Genomic DNA, 25153 nt, shown 5'->3' with positions numbered 1-25153 from the left:
GTTCAGCGTCACTCGTGGTCGGGGAAATGCAAATCCGAACCACATTGAGATGCCACCTCACGCTTGTGAGGATCAATATTGTCAAAAAGAGAGGAAATAACGAGTTTCCGTGTGGAAAAAAGGCAACCCTCATGCACTGTTGGTGGGAACGTAAATTGGCGTGACCACTGGGGAAAACAGCTCCTCCCAAAGTTCCAACTGGAACCAGCAGATGATCTAGCGATTTCCCTTTTGAGTATTCATCCAGAGAAAATGAAAGCACGAGAAAAGATAAATATATTCCCATGTTCATTGCAGGATTACTTACAATGGGGAAGGTATAGAAACACCCAACAACCTACAGACAAATGTATAAAGAAACTGCACATATACACATAATGTACAAGCTTGGGTATGTATGTATGTAAGTCTGTGTGTACGAATATATACATATATTTGCGTTTGTGCAGTAAGGGGATTATTCGGCCATAAATAAGAATGAAATCCTGCCACTTGTTACAAAATGGATGGGCCTCATGGCATCATGTTAAGTGAAATAAGTTAGAGAAAGACAAAGACCGCATGATCTCCCTTCTATGTGGAATCTAAAAAGAAAAAAAAAAAAAAAAAGCTGGTGGTTGCCAGAGGTGGAGGGTGGGGAAAGTGAAGAAAGGAGTGAAGGGAGGAAAAGGGGAAAAGAGGGAAAATAAAAGTTGAGCCGTAGGTATCCTCTGGGCAGCCAAAATGTTTTGAATACTTTGGCCGCTCACGGGTTGAAGGTCGGGAAAGGCTGCTGAGTAGCAGAGTCCTTGCGCGGGGCACATGGGCCCCAGGCCAGGGAACCCGAAAACAGGCCTGTGGGTGGGAAGGGTGGGTGTTGGCACAGAGCCGCGTGGCGTCCGTGTGGAGCAAGCTGGGGATAATCAAGCCCGTTGTGTCAAAATTGAGCGTTGTCCCCCCGACGCAGGTGAGGCCGGCGAGAAGCCCGCGGTCCTGGGTCGCGGGCCGCACAGCCTGGGATGCGGGATGCTCGGGGCCTCCGGTGCTGTCCCGTGTGAGGCCACCTTCCTGGGCCCTCACGAGCTCATTCCTCCCAAAACTACGTGTCAGAGAAGAAGGAAACCGCGTGTGATGTGACGGAGACATGCGGGTGTGGACGGCAGTTGGAAGTCGCTGGAATTTCTGTCTCGGGGAGGTGGGCACGTGGTGGGCGCTCCCTCGGGGAGCCGCGTCGGGCTCCTGCCCAAGGCGTCGTGGCGCCAGGGTGGCAGGGTCGCTACACAGCGGACGGCCTGTGGCCCACCTCTCCGGGGGCCTCCGTGCCCGGGCGTCCGGCCGTCAGGCCCCGCAGCTGCGCAGCCGGCAGAGCGCAGAGGAATTGCAGCTCTGCGGCCCGACGGGGGCTGAACGGAGGCCGCGGAGGTGCCGTGTGCCCCTCCGTCCCACGCCACGGGCTTCCACGGTCCCCGGGTCCCTGCCTGCACCCCCGGTGCCGGGGTCCGGGCGGCCAGCCATGCTCCAGCCGCTCCAGACCCGGATGGGCCCCCCCACTTGGCTTCATTCTCGTCGCGTTAGCAGGTGCACCGTGCAGAAGCCACTGGGACTCGGCCTCCGGGTCTTCCTGGCGGCTGCGGCGGCCGTGATGAGCCCAGGAAGGGACCTCCGAGTTCCTGCTGCGCGGCCCCGAGTGTGTGGTGACAGGCCCAGGGCCTGCAGAGTGCAAGGACCGGGACGCACTTACACTCCCCTCCACACCGGCCGTGGCAGCAAGGGGCCGCCACAGATTCCCCAGCTGTCGGGCTGTTCCCGCGGACCCGCTCCCATGGGAAGGCTGCTGGGGATGGACAAGGCCCTGCAGCCCCCGCTCGGCCTCTCGAAGGGAGGCGGGGACTGGCTTCAGAGCAACCTCCAGGGGTGGCTGTTGGCTTTGCCTTAACGTTTATGGGCAAGAAAACCCGAGTCTCAAGAATGTTCTCGAGGAACAGAAGAGGATTGGAGATGCAGCACAGGTCATCCTGGGCGGTCACTGGATGTGATGGATTTCCTTCACGTATTTTTTTTTTTATTTTTATTTTTTGAGTCAGCTCTGCGCCCAGCATGTGGCTCAAACTCTGAGCCTTGAGATCAAGGGTCACATGCTCCACCACCTGTGCCAGCCAGGCTCCCTGCTGCATATTTATTTTATTTTTTATTTATTTAAAAAAAAATTTTTTTTGCATATTTATTTTAAATTCAGAAAACCCATCATTCAAATGAAAGCTTCCCCACAAGCTGCTTTTGTAAAATGAGAGAGTGGAGTTGTCCAGAGGCTCAGCGATTGAGTATCCAGGGCGTGACCGGGGGGTCCTGGAATCGAGTCCTGCATCGGGCTCCCTGCATGGAGCCTCCTTCTCCCTCTGCCTGTCTCTTTCTCTCTCTCTCTCTCTCTCTCTGGGTCTCGGGAATAAATATACAAAACAAAATATTTTTTTAAAACGTCGAAAAAAAAATTGTGTCTGAGTTCGTGCGGCTTCTAAGTGGCAAAGGCAGGAATTGAACCCAGACACCGTGTCTCCATCATACGTGCGCTACCTTCCCAGCTGCATGGGCCTCGCTGTGGAATACGCCTCGGGCACGGGCGCTGGGGGAGGAAGGCAGGTCAGGACAGGGCGAGGCTCCAGGGCAGAGGGAGGCTTCCATTTTGTTTTGCTTTAGATCTTTTCTTTTCTCTTTTCTTTTATTTTCTTTTTAGTGGGCTCCACGCTCAGTGTGGAGCCCAATGTGGGTCTTGACCTCATGACCCTGAGACCAAACCTGAGCTGAGATCAAGAGTCAGATGCTGCACCGACTGCGCCCCCGGGCAGCCTCATCATTTTTTTTTTCATTTGAAATTGGAGTGTTGGTTCTCTAAACCCTCTTCTGCACCAACCCTTGGATGATTTGATTAAGCAGAGCCCGGGAGGGGAGAGTCTGAAAACTGTGCCCTCCAGCGGGCCAGCCTCCCCTCCCGCCCCCCCGGGCCCACACCCAGGAGGAGCAACTGCTCCCTGCAAGCAGCTCATGAGCACGTTGGCTGGCGTCGGTCTCCCGTGCATTAGGGACCCCCACACGGGACTGTGCTCCCCCCCGGCCGTGGTCTTCGTGGTGCGCCGTTTGCTCTGTTCATCCGTTCATCCACGACCTCTGACCCTTCAAAGAAACCTATGCCCCACCTTGGCAGCAGGTGGCCTACTTCTCCAGGCGGCAGGAGGTGTTGGAAGGTGGGGCAGAGGGGCAGTCATGGTTCCCCCAAACGCGGGAGGCACTTGGGGATGGGGCAGCTGAGCAGATGACTCCGCGTGGTGTATGCAGAGCTTTGTCCGGGGCAGCTGGCTGTTGGGGAGACACGGGTGGAAGGTGACCCCGGGGCTGTGCAGTCACCCTCTGCAAAGTCCAGACACTGGGCCGCAGGTTTTCCGGTGTGAGGGATGCACAGGGTGGGGGCGCACAGGGATGCACGAGATCAGGGGGTTCACAGGTACCTCGGCAGCTCCACCTTTAGTTGGACCTTGTGGCCTCAGCAGAGCACCGGGAAGGGGGAAGCCTGTGTTTACCTGCGACAGATTCATGTCGTCGGTGGGCGTAAGGGGGTGGCGGTCGGTGTCCGAGGGAACAGGTGCCGTGAGGGTCGTCACTGGGCGGCCGGAGGGAGGTGCAGGCAGTGTCGTCAGCGCCAGTGAAGACAGTCCTCTTCTCCGGGAGCAGTAGGCTTCTCGCCCTTCCTTCCCCTCCGGCACCCAGGGCGTCCTCGATGGCAGGCTGACGTCTCAGCGGGGCGCCCTCATACCTTGGGCGGGAAAGCCGGCTGATTCATGATCCCGAAAACAGGCCTTGTGGCCGGAGGCCGTCGCGCAGCAGCATCTTCTCCTAAAAGGGAGAACCCGGGCCTTCGTGACAGGGCGGATGTGGGTTTTGCGCAGCCACGCAGGCCCGTCGTGGTGGAGAGGACGTCGGGGGCCTGGGCGGGCGGCTTGGCGCTGTGTCCGGCCTGGAGCACCGGCCCGCACAGCAGTCGTGGGACACTGATGAGAGTACTCTGTTCGTCTGTCCCCACAGGGCTGCCTGACAACGCCCAACTCCCCGTCCGTGAACCCCCGTTCCGTTCCGTTGGGTCCATCGCTGTCGCTCAGCAACATCTCGGGGGTGTCTGTGAAGTCGGACCTGAAGAAGCGGCGGGCCCCTCCGCCCCCGACCTCGCCTGGCACGGGGCCACCGGCGCAGGACAAGGCCTCGGAAAAGGTAGGCCGGGGTAGTGGGGGCGGCTCTCCGGGCCGGTGCATCCGCGACGTGGACCGGGGGGTTCCTTCTAGAAGCTCCCTGCAGGCCCTATGACCCTTCCAACGTGTGGCTTCACCCCTAGAGCATTTCAGGGGAATAGTTAAGGTCTATGTGGAAGTCGAGGTGAGATCCCACGCCGAGCCCCTTCAGTTACGGAAGGTAGGACGAGACCTTTTGTGCTTCTAGGCGTTAAGAGGCCTGGGCTTGCTATCCCTAGCATTGAAATTTTGGGCATCGTCACGATCGCCTCCCGAGAGAATTGCATGGGTCGGGTCCCCGGCAGGAACCTGGGCTTTGACTGGGAGAGGGACGACAGGTGATGTGCCACGAGATGCCCCAGAGACGTCAGGTTCACAGCAGAGAGCGGGGAGCGGTGTTTGCAGTAAGTCGCTCTCTGTCTCTGTGCGATACGACATTTGCGGAGACGGCGTGCGCAGGAAGCCAGGAGTGTTGAGTTTGTCTTCAGAGCAACTAAATGGCTTTGCACGGTTGTCGTTACATGTGGACGAGAAAGATCCTTTGTCCCCAGCAGCCGGGGTCTTGACTGGGCTTCTTTCCTGCCGCGGGTCTGCTGCCGCCTTGAAGCACCCCTGGGAATCTCAGGCCCTCCGCTCCCGGGGGCTCGGCTGCTCCTTGACGGTCGCTCCTCCTCTCGTGGGCTGGGATGGGACACGGTAAACCTGGGAAGTGTGGTCTGTGCTCTCGAGATGCGTCCTTCCTCATTTGGGTGGGCAGCAGCAGGGACAGCCCCTGGGGTGGCCGGGAGGGGACCCAGCCTTGGAAGATGAGGTCCCCGAGGCCGACCACCCGAGCCCACAGCGGGTCCTGCTCCATCCGCATCGCAAGGCATGAGGTCAACCTGCAGAGTCCAGAAGGATGCGTTATTCTTCATGACGCCCACAGGTTTCCCAGGGGCATGTGGCCCAGCTTCCTGGGCCAGGAGGTGGAGATGGGGGGCGGGGGCGAGGAGGACACCACACCAGGAACAGGGACTTGGCGGGGCACACAGTTATTCCCCCACGGGGCCTTCATGCTTCTCCTTCTGCCTCGGTCATAGCTGCACGATCCCGAGAGTCTTAGCTGGAACCCTTCTGTGCTTATTCGTAAAATCGCTTTTCCTTAAAATAAACTAGAAACCAAGTCCGTGCCTCCCAGGTGGGAGGCTTGTCTCGGGGTCATGCTTAGAAGTTCCCTGAGGGGCTCTCTGGAGCAGCCGACTTCTTGCTTGGTTTCCTTTTGAGCCTGGTTGTCTATCAGTCTTTTTTTTAAATGTATTTATTTATTTTAGAGGGTGGGGGGGAGCATGCACAAGTGGGAAGGGTAGAGGGAGGAGGAGAATCCCAAGCAGACTCTGCGCTGAGCGTGGAGCCCGATGCAGGGCTCCATCCCACGACCCTGAGATCATGACCTGGGTCGAAACAGAGTCGGACACGCAACTGCCAGGTGCCCGTGTGTCCATCACGTTTCATAAATTTTACCGAATCTTCTCTGTCCCTCCAGAGGGAATCTCTATCCCCGGAGACCACGCCGTTCCCATCTACAGACCTTCCCTGCTGTGCCCTTGCGCTCCGCTGGCAAAGCCTGCAGCACGACATATTTTAGAAGAGGGCATTTTGATTTTTGTGTTTCTTAAGCATTTCCTAATGCCTCGCAGTGGTTTTGGGTTCTCCGTGACATCTCAGCTACCTTTTGATGTGAGGAACTTCAGGCACACGTGGAACCTCACTTGGTTGTTCCCTTGCATGATTGAATGGTGCAAATCGAACACAAAGCTACTTCCTATGGGGTGTATGGTGTGCCTCTTTATTTTCTTGGAGTTTATTTTTTTAAGATTTTATTTATTTATTCATGAGAGACACAGAGAGAGAGGCAGAGACACAGGCAGAGGGAGAAGCAGGCTCCATGCACCGGGAGCCCGACGTGGGACTCGATCCCAGGACCCCAGGATCACGCCCTGGGCCAAAGGCAGATGCTTTAAGCACTGAGCCACCCAGGTGTCCCTTTCCTGGGTTTAGAGTCTGAACTTTTTCATAACCCACAGACCGTATTTCTAGGATTTAGCACTTTTTCAGCTGGCCCCCTCTGGGGACCTCTTTTTTGCTTTTGATTGGGACGGATATTTCTTTAGCAGTGACAGTCACGAATCCCAGGATCATCACGTACAAGTTGTTTTTTTTTTTTTTTGCATTGAGAATTGCATTTCCCTAATGTTATAGAATGTAGATGCTAAACCACATCAGCATTTTAAAAATTTCTTCCATCCGGAGAAGATGTTGTGTTTTTCAGACTTCACCATGCTTCTCCAGAGTGGGTACAGTGTGCTGGAGTGCAAAAATGTATATAGTAAGTAGGGAACCGGGAATTCTGAATGAAAAATAAATAGTTCTCTATACCCCGAAGAATGAGCAGAGTTCCCTGTGAGGCAGTAAAAGCTTTTTGCTGAAATCTGTTTTATTTGGCACAGAATGAGTGGAGAAATTGGCTCACAGAAACCCTCTCCTTTTGTAAGCATATGAGTGGCATATGGATTAGATTTAAGCATTTGCTATGACCTTTTTTTTTATTTCCTTTTTAAATGAAAGGTATTTTGTTATTTACTAATTTCTGGGAAAGGAACCCAAAAATGTATTGTTGTCGTTGTTGGGGAAAAACGTCAATTCCTTCTTCATGAACTTCCTTCCATATAAAGATAAGATGTTTGTTTGGAAAACCTTATTTATGTGCAACTGTTGCTAACACCAATATCCTGAATGAAAAGGAAAGGCTTATTCTCAAGGACATGACTGGTTTTGGAAAAGGAAAATGTGTAGATTTTCTTATTTTAGAAGTTTTTTTTTTGTTGTTTGTTTTGCGTTTTTTTTTTTTTTTTTTTCTTATCATCAGGTCTGAAAACTTCAGTGCTTCCTTACTTCAGGTCTTAAAGAGGGAATCCTTTCAGCCATGTCCTGGCTCATGGGAAACATTCTCACAAATGCAGTCTTTGTGTCCGCGTTTTTGTCACCTGATGATGTACGTACAGCGCGATCATCCGTCTTCACAATTTCTGGAAGTTCTTTTCAGAGAGAGTTTCCCAGGGGGTGTTGGAGCCCATGGGAGAGACTCAGGGTGTCCTGTGCAAGCCCATTAGCAGAGAAACTGGCAAGACGGTGAGGACACGGGCTCTTTGCAGAAGAGGACGGCTCCCTGTGCCAGACGCCCTCCCGCCTCCCGGTACCCGGAATGTAGCTCCGACCAAGAGCAACGTTCAGACGGGAACGATGCCTGTGTGAGGGCACCATATGCTAAGTCAGGATTTTCCAGACTTACGTGAGCATCAGAATCACCCCCAAAGGGCTTGTTAAAACACATTCGACTTGGCTCCACCCTGAGAGCTTCTGATTCAGTAGGTCTGGGGCAGGGCCTGAGAATTTGCGTTCCAGCACGTTCCCAGGCAAACCCCACTTTGAGAACCGCCGGGCCGCAGGATGCCACAGCCCCGAGCCGCCCACTCAGACGCGGGGCTAGCACATGTCCGAGAGATCCACCCGGTGGCAATATTTTTAACAGACCTGCAGGGATTCTCCGGCAGGGCAGCTACCTGGAAGGGAGCGCACCTGCGAGGCCTGACTTGGATGTCCCGATGAATAAATAGCTCTTGCATCTTGCTGGGACCCGCCGAGCGCTCGGGTCAGGGACAGTCATTGCCCATTCCGGACGGGGGGACGGGGTCTGTCTTCCTTTGGCCTTGGAGATCCCACAGGGTCCTCGCTCCGCCCTGCTCTGTGCTGACCCCGACCGAGGGCCGAGCCCCCTCTGTATGCTGGGTCTTAGCAGCTGTCCCCAAGGAGGCCAGGCAACCTGTCCCTCGGGCTGTGGGTCGCCATGGATCTCAGATCGTGAGTGGGGCTGCAGACACAGGTGCCCACGCTGGCACCTCTCCACCACTCTCTGGCCCTTAGTTTTCCTCCTCTGCAAAACGGGAACACTAAAAGCAGCCTTCCCAGGTGCGTGACCGAGAGGTCAGAGCACGGGCCCTGGAGCGGCTTCCTGGGCCCAGATCCCAGCTCTTGTCACTCCTGGCAGTGTCGCCTTGCTGAGTCCCTGAACTCCCCTGAGGCGTGCAACCTGCACGGCCAGGTGGAGCGAGAGCCACGCCTCGGGGGCTGCAGGCGCCCGAGGCAGGGAGGGCCGGGCGGTGGGGGCGACGGCTCTCTGCCCGGCCGGCCTCCTGCATTAACCAGGTGCAGATCACATTTAAAAATCAAACTCTCCATTGCCGCAAACATCAGACGTAGAGCAACGAGTTGCCCAGGCCCTGGGGCAGGTTCATTCTGTTAACAGGGCCACACCCCGTGGAGGCCCGTTGCCCGTCGCTCACACACGCGCACGCCCTGTTCACTAGTCCACGCTCCCAGAGATTTTCAGGACACAGGCGCTCGTCCCTTTGTGTCTTTGGAGCCTCGGAGAGTAACGAGAATAGAATCCCCTGAAGGAACCCGTACTTGGGTGACTCAGTTTACCTATTCAGGATCAAAGCAACCCAGTCAACCCCACGTGCTGACCTCTGCCGCCGTACAGTGCTTCCCTGGTACAGAGTAGCTTCCTTCGCTTTGGTCTCTGTCGATTGATTAGCAGCAACGTGTGGAAGCCGAATAAACAGCTCCTCGGTAATTTTTCAGCCGACACGCGGTTCTTCTACGCAGCTTTTGTGCCCGCAAGAGCTATAAGTCCTTTTTTTATTGTAAGTACAAGTAATTCCGAAAGTATTTGAGCCATCCCGGCTTTCTTTTGTCCCAAAGCACTTGAATTACCGCAGAAAAGCGTCCATTCATTGCAGAAAGCGTCCAGCGCCGTAAAATCCCGACGGGACAAGCACATTTCGGCACCATCTCAAGTTTGTTGCATTGGGATTAAAATAACCGGTGGCGTTGGCCATCCCAGCGAGCGATGGGGAGGTTGGTGTTATGATCAGTCACTGGTACAACCCAACATGGATTTTTCCATGAGAAATGGCTTATGTGTTCGATGAATCTGTGTCGAACGGCTGCTGCTTGCAAGCCCTGCACGTGAGAGCATGAACTAATATTCATTCCTTGAATATCTCGGTGCGACGTACGCAGACACGCAGCGTGCTCTGTTCAGCCTTGTGAATGATTAGGGTGATCTGCACGCGGTAGAAACCAGGGGCAACATTCCCACCTGAGGTTCCATTTCTGGAAGCATCATGAGAACCAGGTGATTGATTAGAGGATTACGGGGAATCGTAGAGCTTGGCTGAGCCCACCCCCAGTGAAACGTCTCATCCAGGATCGAAGTGCCTGTTTGGCCGCTCCTGCGACGGTGTTTCACCTCGTTCTGGAGTATTCCTGGCCTTGCTCTGCTTCCCGGCCCGCAGAGAGAAGGCTCCGGGGAGGCAGCCGCGGGAGCCCTGGTGCCCCCCAAGCAGGACCACGGGCCAGGCTGGGCCCCCGCTGCCTCCTCCCTCTGCTGTGAGACTCACGGCCGTGGCTTAGAGGCTGGAACGTCCGGGCTCCCCTGTCCCCGCAGAGCCATGCCCACGGTCCTCCTCCTGGGGTGCAGGCTCCTGCCTCATGCTGGCAGTGACTCTGTTTCTGGCCAAGTGGATGATGCTTGGAGACTTCTAAAAAACTCTTCTTCGTAGTAATCGAAGACCTGTGATGATCTGTCGCGTGCGGGTGGTGCTCTCGTGAGCGCGACTGGGCGCTTTGGCTTCCGGAGTGCTCCGCTGACCAGGCGGGACTCCGGGGGTGGCTCGGGAGAGGCCCCCGTGGACCGACCCCCTGTGTGCAATGGCAAGGGGAGACCTGCACACCCCGCGTGCCCCCCGCCCTCCGCCTGCCAGCCGGCTCCCTTGTGCCCACCCCAGCTCCCCGGGGACGACCCCCCCTGCAGTGGCCTCCTGCTCCATCTGCAGACTCCTCCGGAGCCGCACTTGTCACTAGAGAAGCGGGGGCCCGTCTGCCCTTTGCACACATTGGACGGTAACCCGAGTTCCCAGCCGGGCCTGCGGGCCTCCACGACCTCACTGCGTGCCCGGGAGGCCCTGCCCTCGTCCTGTCCCCTCGCCCATGCCCCGCTCGGAGGCCATTTGGCCAGTGCAGCCACCTCCTCCCTCTGTCCTGTTTCTCTTCAAGCTTCTGACACCGAAGCCCAGGGGCAGGGACCTCAGTCTCAGTGCCGCCGACGTGTCTCAGGGCTGGTGCCACCACGGGGGTGAGCGTCCGTGTGAATGCACTTCCTCCGCTCGCGATTCGTTTACTGGGTGCGTAGAGACAGCTCCCCTCTCCACGGGAGAACCACTGACCTCACAGTATGATGCAAGGAGGTGACGGCCGGCAGCACGTCGGGCAGGCCCGTCCCTACAGAAGCCACGGTGTAGGAGCCCTCCGCTGTGCAGGTCCCACCATGTGGTGTAGACGGCGGGGCTGTGCGAGCGGTGTGTGTGGAGACAGGAGGGTGTGCGAAGTCTGCACGCTGTGCGGCCGGGGCTGCGCGGTGACTGGGCCTCCCAGGGAGGGGTCGGCCTCTGAAGACGGGACCTACCCACGCGCACCCCACCTTGTCTGTGCTCCGTGAGGACGAGCAGGACGGGGCACCTGTAGCCCCGGGAAGGGGAAGGGGCCACAGGTGTGGCTGGAGGCTAGACGCTGCCACTTAGTACGGTTCTCACGTGGGCTCCGTGGGTGCAGGAGCCTCACGCAGGCTGCAGGTAAAATGGGAGGAGCCCCAGGGGAGCACCAGCAGGGCGAGAAGCTCCCGTCCCCACCCACCCCCACCTCCTCTCTGTGTTTCGTTGATTTTCTCCTTCCAGGCCGTCCTGCCTGCGATCTGCGTATCCTGCTAAATGCCTTTATGTCGGTTTGGTCTTTTTTTTTTTTTTAATTATTTTTTTTATTCCTAAGAGACCCAGAGAGAGAGAGAGAGAGAGAGAGAGAGAGAGAGGCAGGCTCCCTGCAGGGAGCCCGATGCAGGACTCGATCCCAGGACCCTGGGGTCATGGCCTGAGCCAAAGGAAGATGCTCAAACACTGAGCCCCCTGGGCACCCCTGGTTTGGTCTTTTACTGTTTCTTAACCACGTTTCTTCAGAATCACACTTGCACAGACGTGTGTGTGCCTGCGTGTTACACTTTTTTGCCACGGGTAAAAGACACGGCCACGTAAATCCTTGACGTGACCCTCCTTAAGATGGCGAGTTTGCCCATTACGATGGCTCTTGTTCCGTCGACTGGAGGAAACTGAGTCAGGCCAGGCTACAGGTCAGAGACCACGCAGCCAAGGGCCCGGCCCCGCTGCACATCCTCCGCCGTGCGTGGCGGCTCTTCTAAGCTGCAGAGGTCAGGGCCTGTCCCCGCAGCTGCACAGGTGGAGCCGTGGAAGGAACGTGCCTCGAGCGGGCCACATCCCCGCTGCGACTTCCTCAGAGACAAACAGACCTTGGAGAGGAAGAGGTGCCGGCCTCGAGGTGGGGGGATCCCGTGTGTCAGGGGTCGCCACGGGGTTTGCGTGGACGTCGTAGGAGCCCAAAGCAGCCGCCAGGCTTCCTCCCAGGGGTGCCAGGGGGCTTTCCAGCTCCCCAGCCTTGGCTGCACGGCACTTTCATGTCCTGGACACCGTGGGAGCGCCGCGCTGGCGTTTCCTTCCCGTGTCGCAGGGCCCGGCCCTCTCTGAGGTCAAGAGCCGTGCAGGCAGCAGCCTGGTGTTTCGGGGCTGCAGGCTGATGCCTCAGCAGAGCACCTCTGCCCCGGGCGGAGGGGGTGGGGCAGGTGGAGAGGACCCAGGTGGCCCCTCTCGCCCCATGATCACCCTGCAGGAAAGCCCCTCGGCCCCGGGGCCGACGGCAGGGGACGTTGAGGCCGGGGCGTCTCCTGTGGGTTTATTTGAGTCTGTTCCAGGCACGTTTCTTTCCTCGTGGGGACTCAGATGTCCTCAAGGAAAGGGCCCCGGGCGCCCCTCCCCCACTTTTTGTCCAAAGCAGGTGCGGCAGGTGAGGGTCTGCAGAGAGAAGCAGCACCTTCCTGCTGCGTCTTCCTCTCCGCAGAGCCTAAAGCCTGTGTGGGTGGCTGTTGGGCTTTCCCTCGGGGTGAAAGCAGACTGACGCCCTCAGCACGTTTGCCTCCGACCCGCTTGGGGTCCCCGCGTTTGGCCTCCCCGCAGGCCCGGGACGCGCAGCGCAGGCCCTTGGTCAGCATCGGCGGGTGACAGCCCTGCCGTGACCTCTCGCCCCGAGCTCTCCCCAGGGCTGCGCAAGCAGGGGTCAGGAAGGAGCCGCTCTGTCTGTCGAGGGGACCACGGTGACAGGTTCAGGAGCCCCCAGCCCCCCCGGCCTCGAGGACACAGTATATGCTCGTCGTCCCCGTGACTGAATCCCAACCGGGGCCCGGTAGGTGCATCCCAGCCCCACGCACAACGCCTGGCAGGGCCACATGTGGGCCGAACGACCCAAGGGCCGGGGCGAGGCCTGCGAGGCCGCGCGGCATATGCCCAGCCGTGGACGTGAGCCGCGGCCCACCCGGAAGACCCGGTGACACGGGGAGAACGGGCCTTGCAGCCCGAGACGTCGTACGTGGCGGGTGTATCCAGCCGGAGGCTCAGGTGCGAGGGGGCAGCTACACAGGGGTCCTGCCGGCATCCGGGGGATCCTCAGTGAGCTGCCATTCGGGGGGAGAGGCCCCTGGTTCTCCGACGCCCCCACGCCCGTCGCTCCCGCGCCCCCCATGCTGTAGACCCTGCACAGGCGTATCCCCAGGCCCACGTCCCATCGAGGCTCCGGGATGTGCCTCAGTCCAAGGCCGAGCCTGGGCCCCGCGATTTCCAGCGTAAGAGTGGCTGCAGCTGAGGAAAAGGCTCGGGTGCGTTGGAGGTGCCGGCAGCCAGCTGGGAGGAGCTCACGGCAGCCTTCGCCCAAACCCGCTGCAGTGCGGAGGTAGGGTGGCGAGGCCCTGTCCCACACTACTTGGTGCCTGGACAGACGGGGACGCACTGCATTTGGAGAGGAAAAAACTTAAAAAATGCCAAGAAGAGAACATTCTAGAAATCGAAGAGTCCGAGAAAGAGCAGAAATTAGAACAGTTAAGCCAAGAACTGTGAAGGCTCCCTGGGACGGGACCAGTTCCCGTCCTGGGCGGGGGCTGTGCCCAGAGGACAGGACGGGGACCAGTGCCTGGGCCCACTATTCTAGAAATGTCTGTTTTCATGGAATGTAGGAAAGAATCCCCTGTGACGTGGAGTTGGGGCGCCGACGTGACGAATCCGCAGAAGCACCCCGTGGCGGTTAGGTCGCGTGTTGGCTCCCGTGGTCTCCCAGCAAGGCCAGGCCGTGCTTCCTTAGGCTTCCGTACCTGCCCTTGTAGGGGCCGTGTCCCCTTTGCACAGGAGACGGGCGCGCGGAGGGTGAGTGGCTTTCTCGAGGCCGCGGCGGTTGAGGCGCTGTCTGTGAAAACCCTCGTTGGAACCCATGGCGGTTTGAACTGTTCCCGGGCCCAGGGACCACCTGCCCCTGAGGTGAGGGGCACCCAGTTTGCTGGGCTGTCACCACAAGACACCACGGACTCGAGGTCTTGAGCCACAGACGTTTATTCTCGCGGTCCCGAGGCTGTTGGTGCACGATCGGGGCGCTACCGAGGCGCCCTGTGGCCGGCGGGGCCGTCCCTGCCAGCACGCCCATCCCTAGTGTCTCTTCCTCTTCGACAAGGAACATGGGACTCGCCTCAGTGGCCTCATGTTGACTTAATCACCTCCTTAAAGACCCTCTCCCCAACTACAGTCACCACTGAGGTACCAGGAGTTGGGACGTCCAGGTGCAAACTTGGGGGCAGGAGCAGAATTTAACAACAAAGGGAAGCTGGGTTTCTGTTTAGGCACAATTTTCGTGACCGTCGGGAATTCAAGGACAGATAAGATTCAGTACTTTAAAGGTTCACGGTGTTTGATGGAGCATTTAGCATCTTCTGATCTTCTGTCCCCAAATCCCAGCAAATGGCCTCTGTCTGGGTGCATCGTGGCGTGTGGGCCCATCCAGGGCCGAGTCCAATCCGTGGGAAATTCGCACTTGCAGCTTTGCTTTTTAGGATGATCCGTAATCCGCATGCCAGGGACCAGAGACTAGACGGGGTGAAGGTGTCACCTCCAGATTCTTCCCCAGCAGGTGGCATGGAGATCATGGACACGGCCACGGCCAAGACAGCCCGTCCACCCTGGCTAGGAGTGTTTTAACTGTTAACTCAGCGGGGTTGGAAGGCCACGGTGCCAGCCCAGCCTGGAAGGATTTCCAGGGCAGCTGGACAGAGAAGGCTCATCATCGGTCCTCAGCCGACGGGTCCCAAGGTCAGCACTAAGAGTCACGATGACCCAAAGATGGCTCAGTCCCCGTTGCGTTTCAGCTCCTCTGCTGAGACTCAGGTACATCGTCGTCGCAGTAGGACGTCCTTGTGAGGGAGGTACTGCTCCTGTCTTCATCGTGCCAGTGTGGACACAGGGTTTCCCAAGGCAGGTAGAGGTCACCGGGCCACACCGGTAAGGGACAAAACCCACACTTGCCACAAACATCTTTCCTGCGGGAAGTTTTCTCCCGTGGGCGCTGATGGGGACCAGAGGGAAATGTGTGGCCATCGAGTGGCATCATGCCTGAGTGGCGACAGGTGGGCTGGAATCCCAGCTCTGCACCTTCTGCAAGAGATGCCATGGGGGGGGGGGGCCAGGGGGCAGCAGGTGCTGGTGCGTCGTGCCGCCGCTGCTGCCCTCATCTCGTGTGACGTAGAGATTCTCAAATGGATGGAAGGTTTGGAACGGAGGAGCACACTCACTTCCTCATCGTTATGGAGGAGGCGTGTGTTTGCTGGTGGAGAACGAAACATCCAGGATTAGGATCAATTCTAGGGCCCCTTGGGTGGCACAGTTGGTTAAGCATCGGACTCTTGGTTTGGGCTCACGTCGTGACCTCAGGGTCATGAGATCAAGCCCCGCATCAGGCTCCGTGCTCATCGCAGAGTCTGCTAAAGTTGCCGTCTCTCTGCACCTGCACCTGCCTCTGCATCTCCTCATATGCTCTCTCTCGCTCCATCTTTCTCTAAAATGAATAAATAAATCTTAAAAAAAAAAAAAACAAATAATTCTAAAGATCTTCTCGGACGAAGAACATCTTCATGCTCCATTCTGCACAGCGAGGCCCCTGATTCTTCACAGAGCAGATCCCCGGTGCCCCGAGGCCATGGAGCTCTTTCTCAGCAGCCCACTCTGCTTTAAGGCAGGGGGGGACCCTACAGCTGGAACATCTGGCAGAGTCATGACCCAATCCGTTCCCCTCCCTGTGTGCCGTTTGTCAAGGAAATGAAGCAAAATGGCAAACCAGTCATGAGGAATGCTCGCCTGCTGTTCCCTGGGTGCGACCAGCAGGTCTGTGGAGTGGATTTCATCCGGTTTGCCAAAGATACGCAAGCTTGGCGAGCCTGAAACCCACTGATACTGTTTATTATCTTTTTGGCTCTACCCAATTTGCAGAAATCTGTTCATCTGCTCGTCCCGTGTGTTGCGGGGCTTCAGAAGTCTTCACGGGAGTGAAGGACAAAACAAGTGGGAGGGTCTTTCGGACCTAGCCTGACTCGGGCTGCTTTTTGAGTCAGCCCTTTTAAGAAATATTTCTGTCATTTAGTCTTCAAATGTTTTGCATATAAAGTATATCTGCCAGGTTAGCAAATGAACGAAACTAGCGCGGAATTAGACAACAGCTTTGCGTGAACTCCTTTTGAAGGAAACAACCACATACGGGTTTTGTGTAGATCCTAAAATATGGAAGAGCAAACACAAAATGTATTATGGTACAGAAAAGGGTTTTTTTTTTTGTTTTTTGTTTTTTCCTTAACTGCTGGAGGAAGTGGAAATGCTAGGAGGTTGCATATTTGGGACGCTTCCTTCTTCCGCGAGGAGGCCGAGATGCGGATCTGCATTGTGTTCAGAGGAAGTCTTATCCCTTCGTCAAAACAAACATCCATGTGAACCTGCGGCGCCCCATCCCGTCGCAGAGCCTAGGAGAGCAGTCGGGGCGCGGACAACTGCCCTGGGCGGAGATGACAGGGCGGAGGGCACGGCGGGCGCGCGGACAGAGGAAGTGGGAGCTATTCTGGTGGTTTGACATCTCCGTTTTGTTACGGGTCCCTTCCTCCCCGACACGTCCAGCCACAGAAGCAAGCTTATTTGAAGAAGATTAGGTTCTCATGTATTTTTAGCTGTCGTTCGAGTGTGACATTTATGGAGGCCCCGAGATAAAAATCAAAATGAAGAGGGAGCTCACCGCTTTCCTACACGCTGGCGCTGCGGCGACACAAAGGACGCGAAGTCGGGCTGTCCGTCACGACCTCACGTGGCTCAGATATTCACTAACTGCGTTGCTGTCATCTCATACACTGTCACCTCGGGCCCTTTGTGTTTGGCCGCCGACCCTGTTAACGAAGAGTCTGTGTTTCTTGCTATAAAAAAGAGAATCTGGTAAAATCATGATTTCGTTATTTTTCTGAAGGTTGCATTTTGCTTCTTTATACACAAATATTTTTAGGACTCTTCCCAGCCACCCTGATATCCAGCAAGCTGAACAATGGGCTTTAGAATTCAAATCAGAATTCTGAATTTTTTTTTTGTATTTATTTATGATAGTCACAGAGAGAGAGAGGCAGAGACACAGGCAGAGGGAGAAGCAGGCTCCATGCACCGGGAGCCAGACGTGGGATTCGATCCCGGGTCTCCAGGATTGTGCCCCGGGCGAAAGGCAGGCGCTAAACCGCTGTGCCACCCAGGGATCCCTAGAATTCTGAATTTATCACGCAAAAAGCCCTAATTCCTCTCTTTGAGGCACCATTGGGCCTTAGGAACCGGGAGCCAAGTGCGGAGCCGCGCGCAAGTCCTCTGCGGTCTTGAACTTCCGTTCCCAGCCTCCTCTGTCTGGCTTCATTGTGCTTGCCTGCCCTTCGTGTTTAGAAACACTTGATTTCTTTCTCCGCCAACTTCACACAGTTTCCAGTCTCTGTGAAGCTGTACTTCTCTGCATCAAAGGACACGATCGACAGAGTGACAAGGAAACCTACAAAATGCAAGAAAATCTTTGCAAGTCGTATGTCTGAGAAAAATGCGAGTATTCAAAATATATAAAGAAAGCATATAACACGACAATAAAAAATAACTCAAAAGGGAGCAAAGGACTTGAATAGACATTTCCATAAAGAAAACATGCAGAGGGCCAGTTAGCACAGGCGAAGGTGCTCAGCACCTCTCGTTGTGAGGGAATCACGAACCAGAACCAGAATGAGATTCTACTTGATGCACATTAGGACGGCTGCTATCAAAACCAAACCAAAACAGACAAAAAAAAAAAAAAAAACAGAAAATAACAAGTGTGGTCAAGGCCATGGGGAAACCTTGTGCACTCTTGATGGGCATGTAAAATGGTGCAGCCGCTACAAAAAAGTGTGGCAGTTTTTGGAAAACTTAAAAGTGGGATTCCCGTATGATCCAACAGGTCCACTTTGGGATCTATAAGCAAAATCATCGAAAACAGAGTCTCAGGATATTTGCACAGCCAAGTTATTGGCAGGATTATTCACAGTAGCCGAGAGGCAGAAGCCACCCAACGCCCATCCATGGATAAAGGGAAACAAAATGCTGTATATCCGTGTGCATACAATGGAATATTACTCAGCCTTGAAAAAGAAGGAAATTCTGACACCTGCTATAACACGGCTGACCCTTGATATTGCTCTAAGTGATGTAAGCCCATCACAAAAAGACAAATACCGTATGGCTTCACTTACAGGATGTGCCCCAGCAGTGAGAATCATAGGATCAGAAAGTACACTGGAGGCTGCAGGGGCTGCGGGGGTTGTTTTGTAAGTATAGGGAGGGTTTCCTGTTTGCAAGATGAAAAGAGGTCAGGAGCTGGTTATACACTTTTTTAAAAAGACTTTATTTATTTATTCATGATAGACACGCACAGAGGCAGAGACACAGGCAGAGGGAGAAGCAGGCTCCCTGTGTGGAGCCCGAGGCGGGACTCGATCCCAGGACCCTGGGGTCACGCCCTGAGCCGAAGACAGGCGCTAAACCGCTGAGCCACCGGGGCGTCATAGCTTATACACCTTGAATGGACCTAACACTACTGACCTGCGTCCTTAGAGCTTATTTTCATATTGTGTGTGTTTTACTGCAGTTAAAACTAAGGATCGTATAGTAAGTGATTCACCACAACGGTAGATGATTACTGATAAGTGATTTCACCATTTCCTTTCAAAAGCAAAATCTTAAATATCTTTTTATTTAGACATGGTAAATACACTTTCCCCAAAAGCCTCGCTTACAGTATATTTGTGAGTAAAATATTTTTTTGATGAATTTCATTTATTTCTTTATCTTAGAGAGAGAGCGTGGGAAAAGGAGCAGAGGGAGAAGGAGAGAGAGGGGGAGGGAGAAGCAGACTCCCCACTGAGCGCAGAGCCCGAGGCAGGACTTGATCCCAGGACCCTGAGATCATGATCTGAGCCAAAATCAAGAGTTGGATGCTCAGTGGACTGAGCCACCCAAGTGCCCCATTGAGGAAAATATTTTTAGTGAAGCTTCACTGATGCCCGAAACACTTTTCATGGGTAGATTTGTCCATGAAATAACTTCTGCTTTAAGATCCTCCGCCCTCCCTCTCCATGCACTCCGTTTCTCCCGTTCAGCACACCGTCTCTACAACTTTGTCTTGTCCCTCCCTCTCCAGTCCACTCAGGCTGGAGTTATAAAGGGCTCTGGGGTTTTCTTTATTTTCCATTCTACCCTATTTACCACTTACTTCCTCCGAATGTTAAAGGTCTCCAAAACAGGATTCCAGCAGGAAGCATGAAAGTGTGTAGCGTGTCTTTGCTGCGGGAAATATACACCTATAATGAGATATACTCATTTAAATGAGATCTAGGGGATCCCTGGGTGGCTCAGCGGTTTAGCGCCTGCCTTCGGCCGAGGGCGTGATCCTGGAGTCCTGAGGATCAAGTCCCTCGTTGGGCTCCCTGCATGGAGCCTGCTTCTCCCTCTGCCTGTGTCTGTGCCTCTCTCTCTCTCTTGCTCTGTGTCTCTCATGAATAAATAAATAAAATCTTTAAAATAAATAAATAAATAAATGAGATCTAGTCGTTTGGAGGTTGTAGGGTTTTTCTCTCCCATTTGCTGTCTGTATAACTTTGGACAAGTCACTCAAAAGGACTCGTCAGTCAACTTTCCTGGGTTCCGTTTCCTCAAAAGTAAAATGAGAATAATACCCGTGCCTGTCTACATACCCAACGTGCTTTTGAAAGGCTAATGTATTAATAGGACTTATAACAGTGCTTACGAAATCAGCAAGAACTTTCAAATACATAAAGCCCTACGTAGATGGACGTTGTTTTCAAGTGAAGTCTTACCCTGGGAATAATTTGGGAAATCTAGATGACAACTATCAGCATCTGCCTGTTTGTGTGGGGGCCACATGGGTTTACTGCAAAGGCGTTAGTTCAACACACAGCTGACCTATATTTGAGATACAAAATCTTATTTTTCCCCTTACGAACTTTTCTTAGTTTCCAATTTCTATATTAACATAGAGAGGCTTAAGGCACAGTTTCTGATTTTAGAGGTGAAAGGACCTTCTGCAGATCCGGAACACAGCTTAGCTCTCTCCATCGTTTACTTTATAAACAAGGGCGCGAGGTTAATGGACTTGCCCACACAAGCCAGCTAGTAAGTTCCGGCTTCTGGAAAAGAACTTGGTTCTCAGATTGATGCTTCATAACTCTTATTTATGAAATTAATAACTCTGTTAGCATCGAACTAGTTCCTGATATGAACCATTAGAAACTGTGTTATCATACATATCATTATTGATATGTATGATATCATTAATAATATCATTATTATCCAGGGTCTATATTCTGGATTATAACCGACTCCAGAATATAGACCCTGACTACTTTGGTGACTTAAGAGAGATAATAAAAATCACCAGAGAAATTTGATTTATAACCACACTAAGATAATTTTCTTTGCCAGATAATGTTCCTATAATTTCGATAGATGTGTTTTAATATTTTGATTTTCCTTGAATTAAAGTGTGTCATTTGTGGGACTCTCTGATATGATGAACTCTCTGGTGATTTTAAATACATATGGGGAAATAAAAAGCTTTCAGGCAAGTCTGGGACTTTGGAAACTAATTTCATGTTGGAGAGTTATGAGTTGCAGACATTGATGAGGTGTCTCCCGTGACTCCCAGGAGATTGGAAAGCAGTGATTTGCGACGTCATGCTTTTTTTTTTTTATTGCTGCTTCTCTGTGGCTGAATCCAGACTGTTCCCATAGTGTAGAGCATAGCTTTGTTCGTTCGGATGTACGTGGTATACCTGGAAAGATATAGGCTTTGCCTGGATTTGAATCTGAGGCGACATCAACACTAACCTTTATAACCCTAAATAAGTTATTTTACCTCTGAAAGCCCCAAAATATAAGACTATAAGTATACTTTTGGTTCTGGTGGCCAACATACCCTACTGTAGTCCCCAGTTATTCACATCTTTGTACAATCCCCTCTCTTTGGATACACTGGGACCTGTAACTCATCTCTGATCTGTGGAATATAGGATGTCCCTGACTTGATTAGATTCCATTATATGGTAAAGGTGATGGGATGTCACTTGATTACATTGTGTTCCATAAGATTCCTGTGCCAACCTCAGACTGGTGACACTCATGACATGAACTACCTTTGAATACCATGTGATAGGGAAATGCATGTGGCCTCTAGCACCTGAAGATGACCCCCCAGCCCATAGTAAGAAGCCAGGTCTCTCAGTCAGACAGCTGCAAGGACAGAAACTCTTCCAACAATCAGTGAGCTTGCAAGTGGATATTCCAGATGGGAATGCAGCCTGGATAATACTTTGGCTACACCGTAGTAGAGGACCCAGCTTAGCCAGGCTCACACACTGCTGATCATTAGAAACTGTGAGATACAAATGGGTGTGTGTGTAAACTACCTAAGTTTATGTTAATGTGCTACACAGCAATAGAAAACTAATATATACTCATTAGCTCATATGTAGACTCAAGAAAGTAATTCATGATCACCAGTTTTCCTGGTCTGGAAAACCAGGACCAGAATTCACGTGGCCACCAGCCTCTGGAAAGTAAGGGGACAATACGTAAAAGGAGAAATCCAGAGAGCCAGAAAGTCTCTGAGCAAATTCTGTTCAAATCCTGGCTAAACCTTGAATCATGTATGCAAGCAGTGGGCACCACGCAGCCTCGTAGCCTCGCTAAGAGTAAAAGAACTGAACCAAGATGTGAATTGCCAGCCAAGGGACAGAATTTTCATTGTGAGTCCATTTAGCGTATTGCCTCCTAAAACAAAAGCATACTTCTCATAAGAATATAAGAGAATGCAGCATCTCATAAGCATAACATTTGCAATGGGTAGGATATAAGCTAAAATTATTCAGCGTATAAAAAACCAGGAAAATGATCCATTCCCAAGAAAAAAGACAGTCAACAGAAACCAACCCGAGATGACCTAGGTGTTAGATTTAGCAGACAAAAAATTTGCTGCGGCTTACAAATATGCTTACTGGCAAAATGAAAAATAGGCTTATAATGAATGAAAAGAATGGAAAAATTTCAGGAGATAATAAGAACTATAAAAAAGAACCAAATCAAAACCCTAACATGGAAAAGCACAATATCTTAAATAAAAATATCACTGGATAACAGCAGAGTGAAAGTAACAAAAGAAAAAGGCAGTGAGGTTCAAGATAAGTCAATAGAAATTCTCTAATTTTAAGAAGAGAGAAAAAAAATTGAAGTAAAAATAGAGCCTCAAAGATGTGTGAAACACACCAAAATGTCTGATGTTTTCAATAAAGTCCCAGAAAAAGAAAAAGAGAAAACTACATGTGAAGATACAAGGGCCAAAGGTTTCCCCAATTTTTTTAGGGTGAAGCTACAAGGGCCAAAGTTTTCCCCAATTTTTGCCCAATTGATAGACTTAAAATTTCAGCAAATCCAAACAACATTTAAAAACAAACTATACTTATGTGCATTATAGAGAAATGGCTTAAAAACAGACTTCAAGAGAAAAGTCTTATAAACAACTAGAGAAAAATAACATATTCTGAGAACTGCTGAATTTGTCATCAGAGACAATGGAAGCTACGCAATAGTGGAACATAATCTTCAAAGTGCTGAGAGACATTAACTACCGTCAGTGCATTTAGTATCCAGCAAAAATAGCCTTCAAGAAGGAAGACAAAAGAAAGGCCTCTTCAGATAAAACAGAATAAAGAATGTATTGCCGTCAGACCTGCACAAAGGAAACACTAAAGGAAAATTTCATACTGAAGGGAAATAATACCAAATGGAAACTTGGAATCTTGGAAGGGAATGAAGAATATAAATAATGGTGAAAATTTGAGTCAATGTGAAGGACTGGTTATTGCCTCTAGAAATTACAACATATGTAAATGTTATACAAATGCCAACTCTAACATAAAACATAGAAGGACAGGATAAATACATCTATATGATTGCAAGGTATCTACATTTTATATAAAGCACTAATAATTAATCTAAATGGACTGCAGATGTTCAGGATACGTATAATCCTCACAGCACCCATTAAAAACAAATAATGCAGAGGGTATAGCTAAAAAGCCAGTGGATAAATTTTCCCCCTGCTGAGCTATGTTATTTTCCAATGTGACTATAGACTGGTGTGTTTCTCACTCTAATTCTGTTGATTTTTGCTTCATATATTTTGAAGCTGTAATTAGGCACATACACATGATTATTAAAACATCCTGATGCATCGATTCCTTTATAATCATGAAACGTTCATCTTTAACTCCGGTGATACCCTTTCTTATCAGCCTTCTGTGTTTACTGCTGACAGGATATCTTTTTCTATCCATTCAGTTGTAACCAATTCATCTTTTTTACTTAAAATTATTTTCCTATATACAGCATTTTATCTATTCTGAGAATTTAGAGATTGTCCTTTAACCGTAATGTTTAGTCTGCTAGTATTTAATGTAATTGTTGATATAATCAACAATTAGTTATACCAGTTTGTTATTTGTTTTCTGGTTGTCACTTCAATTTTTTTGTTCTGGCTTTACTTTGGATTTTAAAAATTTCTCCACCCCAGTAATAAATAAGATTAAACTAATAATTAAAGACCTCCCAACAATGAAAAGCCCAGGACCAGATGGTTTAAAGGGTTGAATTCTACCAAATATTCAAATAAGAATTAATGCCAATTCTTCTTAAACCCTTTTAAAAAAAGACAAGCTGGAATACATCCAAACTCATTTGATAAGGCTATGTCACCCAGATTCTAAAGTCAGAGACACTACAAGAAAACTATAGGCCAATATCTTTGATAGACAGAGGTCCCAAAATCCTTAATAAAATACTAGCAAATTAAATTTAACAGCACACTAAAAAGCTTATAAACCACAACCAAGTGAAATTTGTCCCTCGAGTACAAGGATGGTTCAATATATGCAAATCAATCAGTGTCATATACCCAGTAACAAAATGAAAGCAGTAAACACACATGATCATTTCAGTAGATGTAGAAAAAAGCATTCGACAAAGTTCAACGTTCATTCATGATTAAAATTCTCAGCAAAATAGATATAGAAGGAACTTAATATACTAAAGGCCATATATGAAAAATGTATGTCTAACATCAGAGTCAACATGGAAAATCTGAAAACTTTACCTATAAATTCCAGTACAAGACAGGAATGTGCATTTGAACCACTTCTTTTCAACATAGAAGTCCTAGCCAGCAATTAGACAAGAAAAAGAAATAAAACCCAAAATGGAGAGGAAGAAGTAAAATTATAATTTTCCAGATGACATGATCATAGATTCATAGATATGTAATACTCTAAGGACTCAACCAAAAAAAAAAAAAAAACTGGCACAACTAATAATTCGGTAGAGCTGCAGAATATAAAATCAACATATAAAATCAGCCACATTTCTGCATGGAATAAACTATCCAAAATGGAAATTAAGGAACAATCCCATTCACAATAGCAACAAAAAGAATAAAATACTTGGGAATAAACTTAACCGAAGAAATGAAAGACCTGCACACTGAAAATTGTAACACTGATGAAGGAAATTAAAGAAGACACAGATAAATGGGAAGACACCCCATGTTCGAAGGCTAGAAGAATTAATATTATTAAAATATCCATATTATGCAGTAACCTACAGATACAAGAATTGCAATCCCTATCAAAATCCCAATGTTATTCTTTGGAGAAATAGAAAAAATTTCACATGAGACCACAAAAGAATCTGAGTGGCCAAAGCAATCTTGAGAAGAAGGTGGAGGAGAAGAAGGAGAGGGACAAGTAGGAGGAGGAGGAGAAGAAAAAAAAAAAACTGGGGGCATCACACTTGTTGATTTGAAAATAGGTTACAAAGCAGTGGTAATCAAAACAGTGTAATACTAGCATAAAACGGTTATAGAAGCCAATGGAACAGAATAGAAAGCCCCCAGATAAATCCACACATCTACAATCAAGTGATCTTCAACAAGGGTGCCAAGAGGGGAAAAGACACACAATGGGGAAAAGAGACTATCTTTTCCCCATTTTCAGTAAATGATGATGGGAAAACAGGATATTCACATACAGAAGAAAGAAATTGGACCTTTACCTCAACCCATATACAAACATCGACTCAAAAGATACTAAAGACTTAACTATAAGACCTGAAATCATAAAACTGCTATAAGAAAACGGAGAAAATGCTCCTCAACATTGGGCAGAGGTTTTTGGATATGACAGCAAAAGCACAGGCAACAAAAGCAGA

General features: G+C 51.0%; 1 protein-coding gene across 4 annotated transcripts in view; it reads left to right on the top strand.

The window, feature by feature from the left end:
- Positions 1-25153, top strand: part of COBL (cordon-bleu WH2 repeat protein) — a 248785-nt gene that overhangs the window by 137266 nt on the left and 86366 nt on the right. For all 4 annotated transcript variants that reach the window (XM_041721753.1, XM_041721751.1, XM_041721752.1 and 1 more), the window contains one exon: positions 4054-4236. In XM_041721753.1, coding sequence (XP_041577687.1) covers positions 4054-4236 — 183 coding nt within the window. The remainder of the gene's footprint in view (positions 1-4053; positions 4237-25153) is intronic.

The sequence above is a fragment of the Vulpes lagopus genome, chromosome 11 (genome assembly GCF_018345385.1).
Source record: "Vulpes lagopus strain Blue_001 chromosome 11, ASM1834538v1, whole genome shotgun sequence".
Lineage (NCBI taxonomy): Eukaryota > Metazoa > Chordata > Mammalia > Carnivora > Canidae > Vulpes > Vulpes lagopus.
Note: the sequence above shows the minus strand (reverse complement) of the source record. Positions and strands in the feature narration are given on the sequence as shown.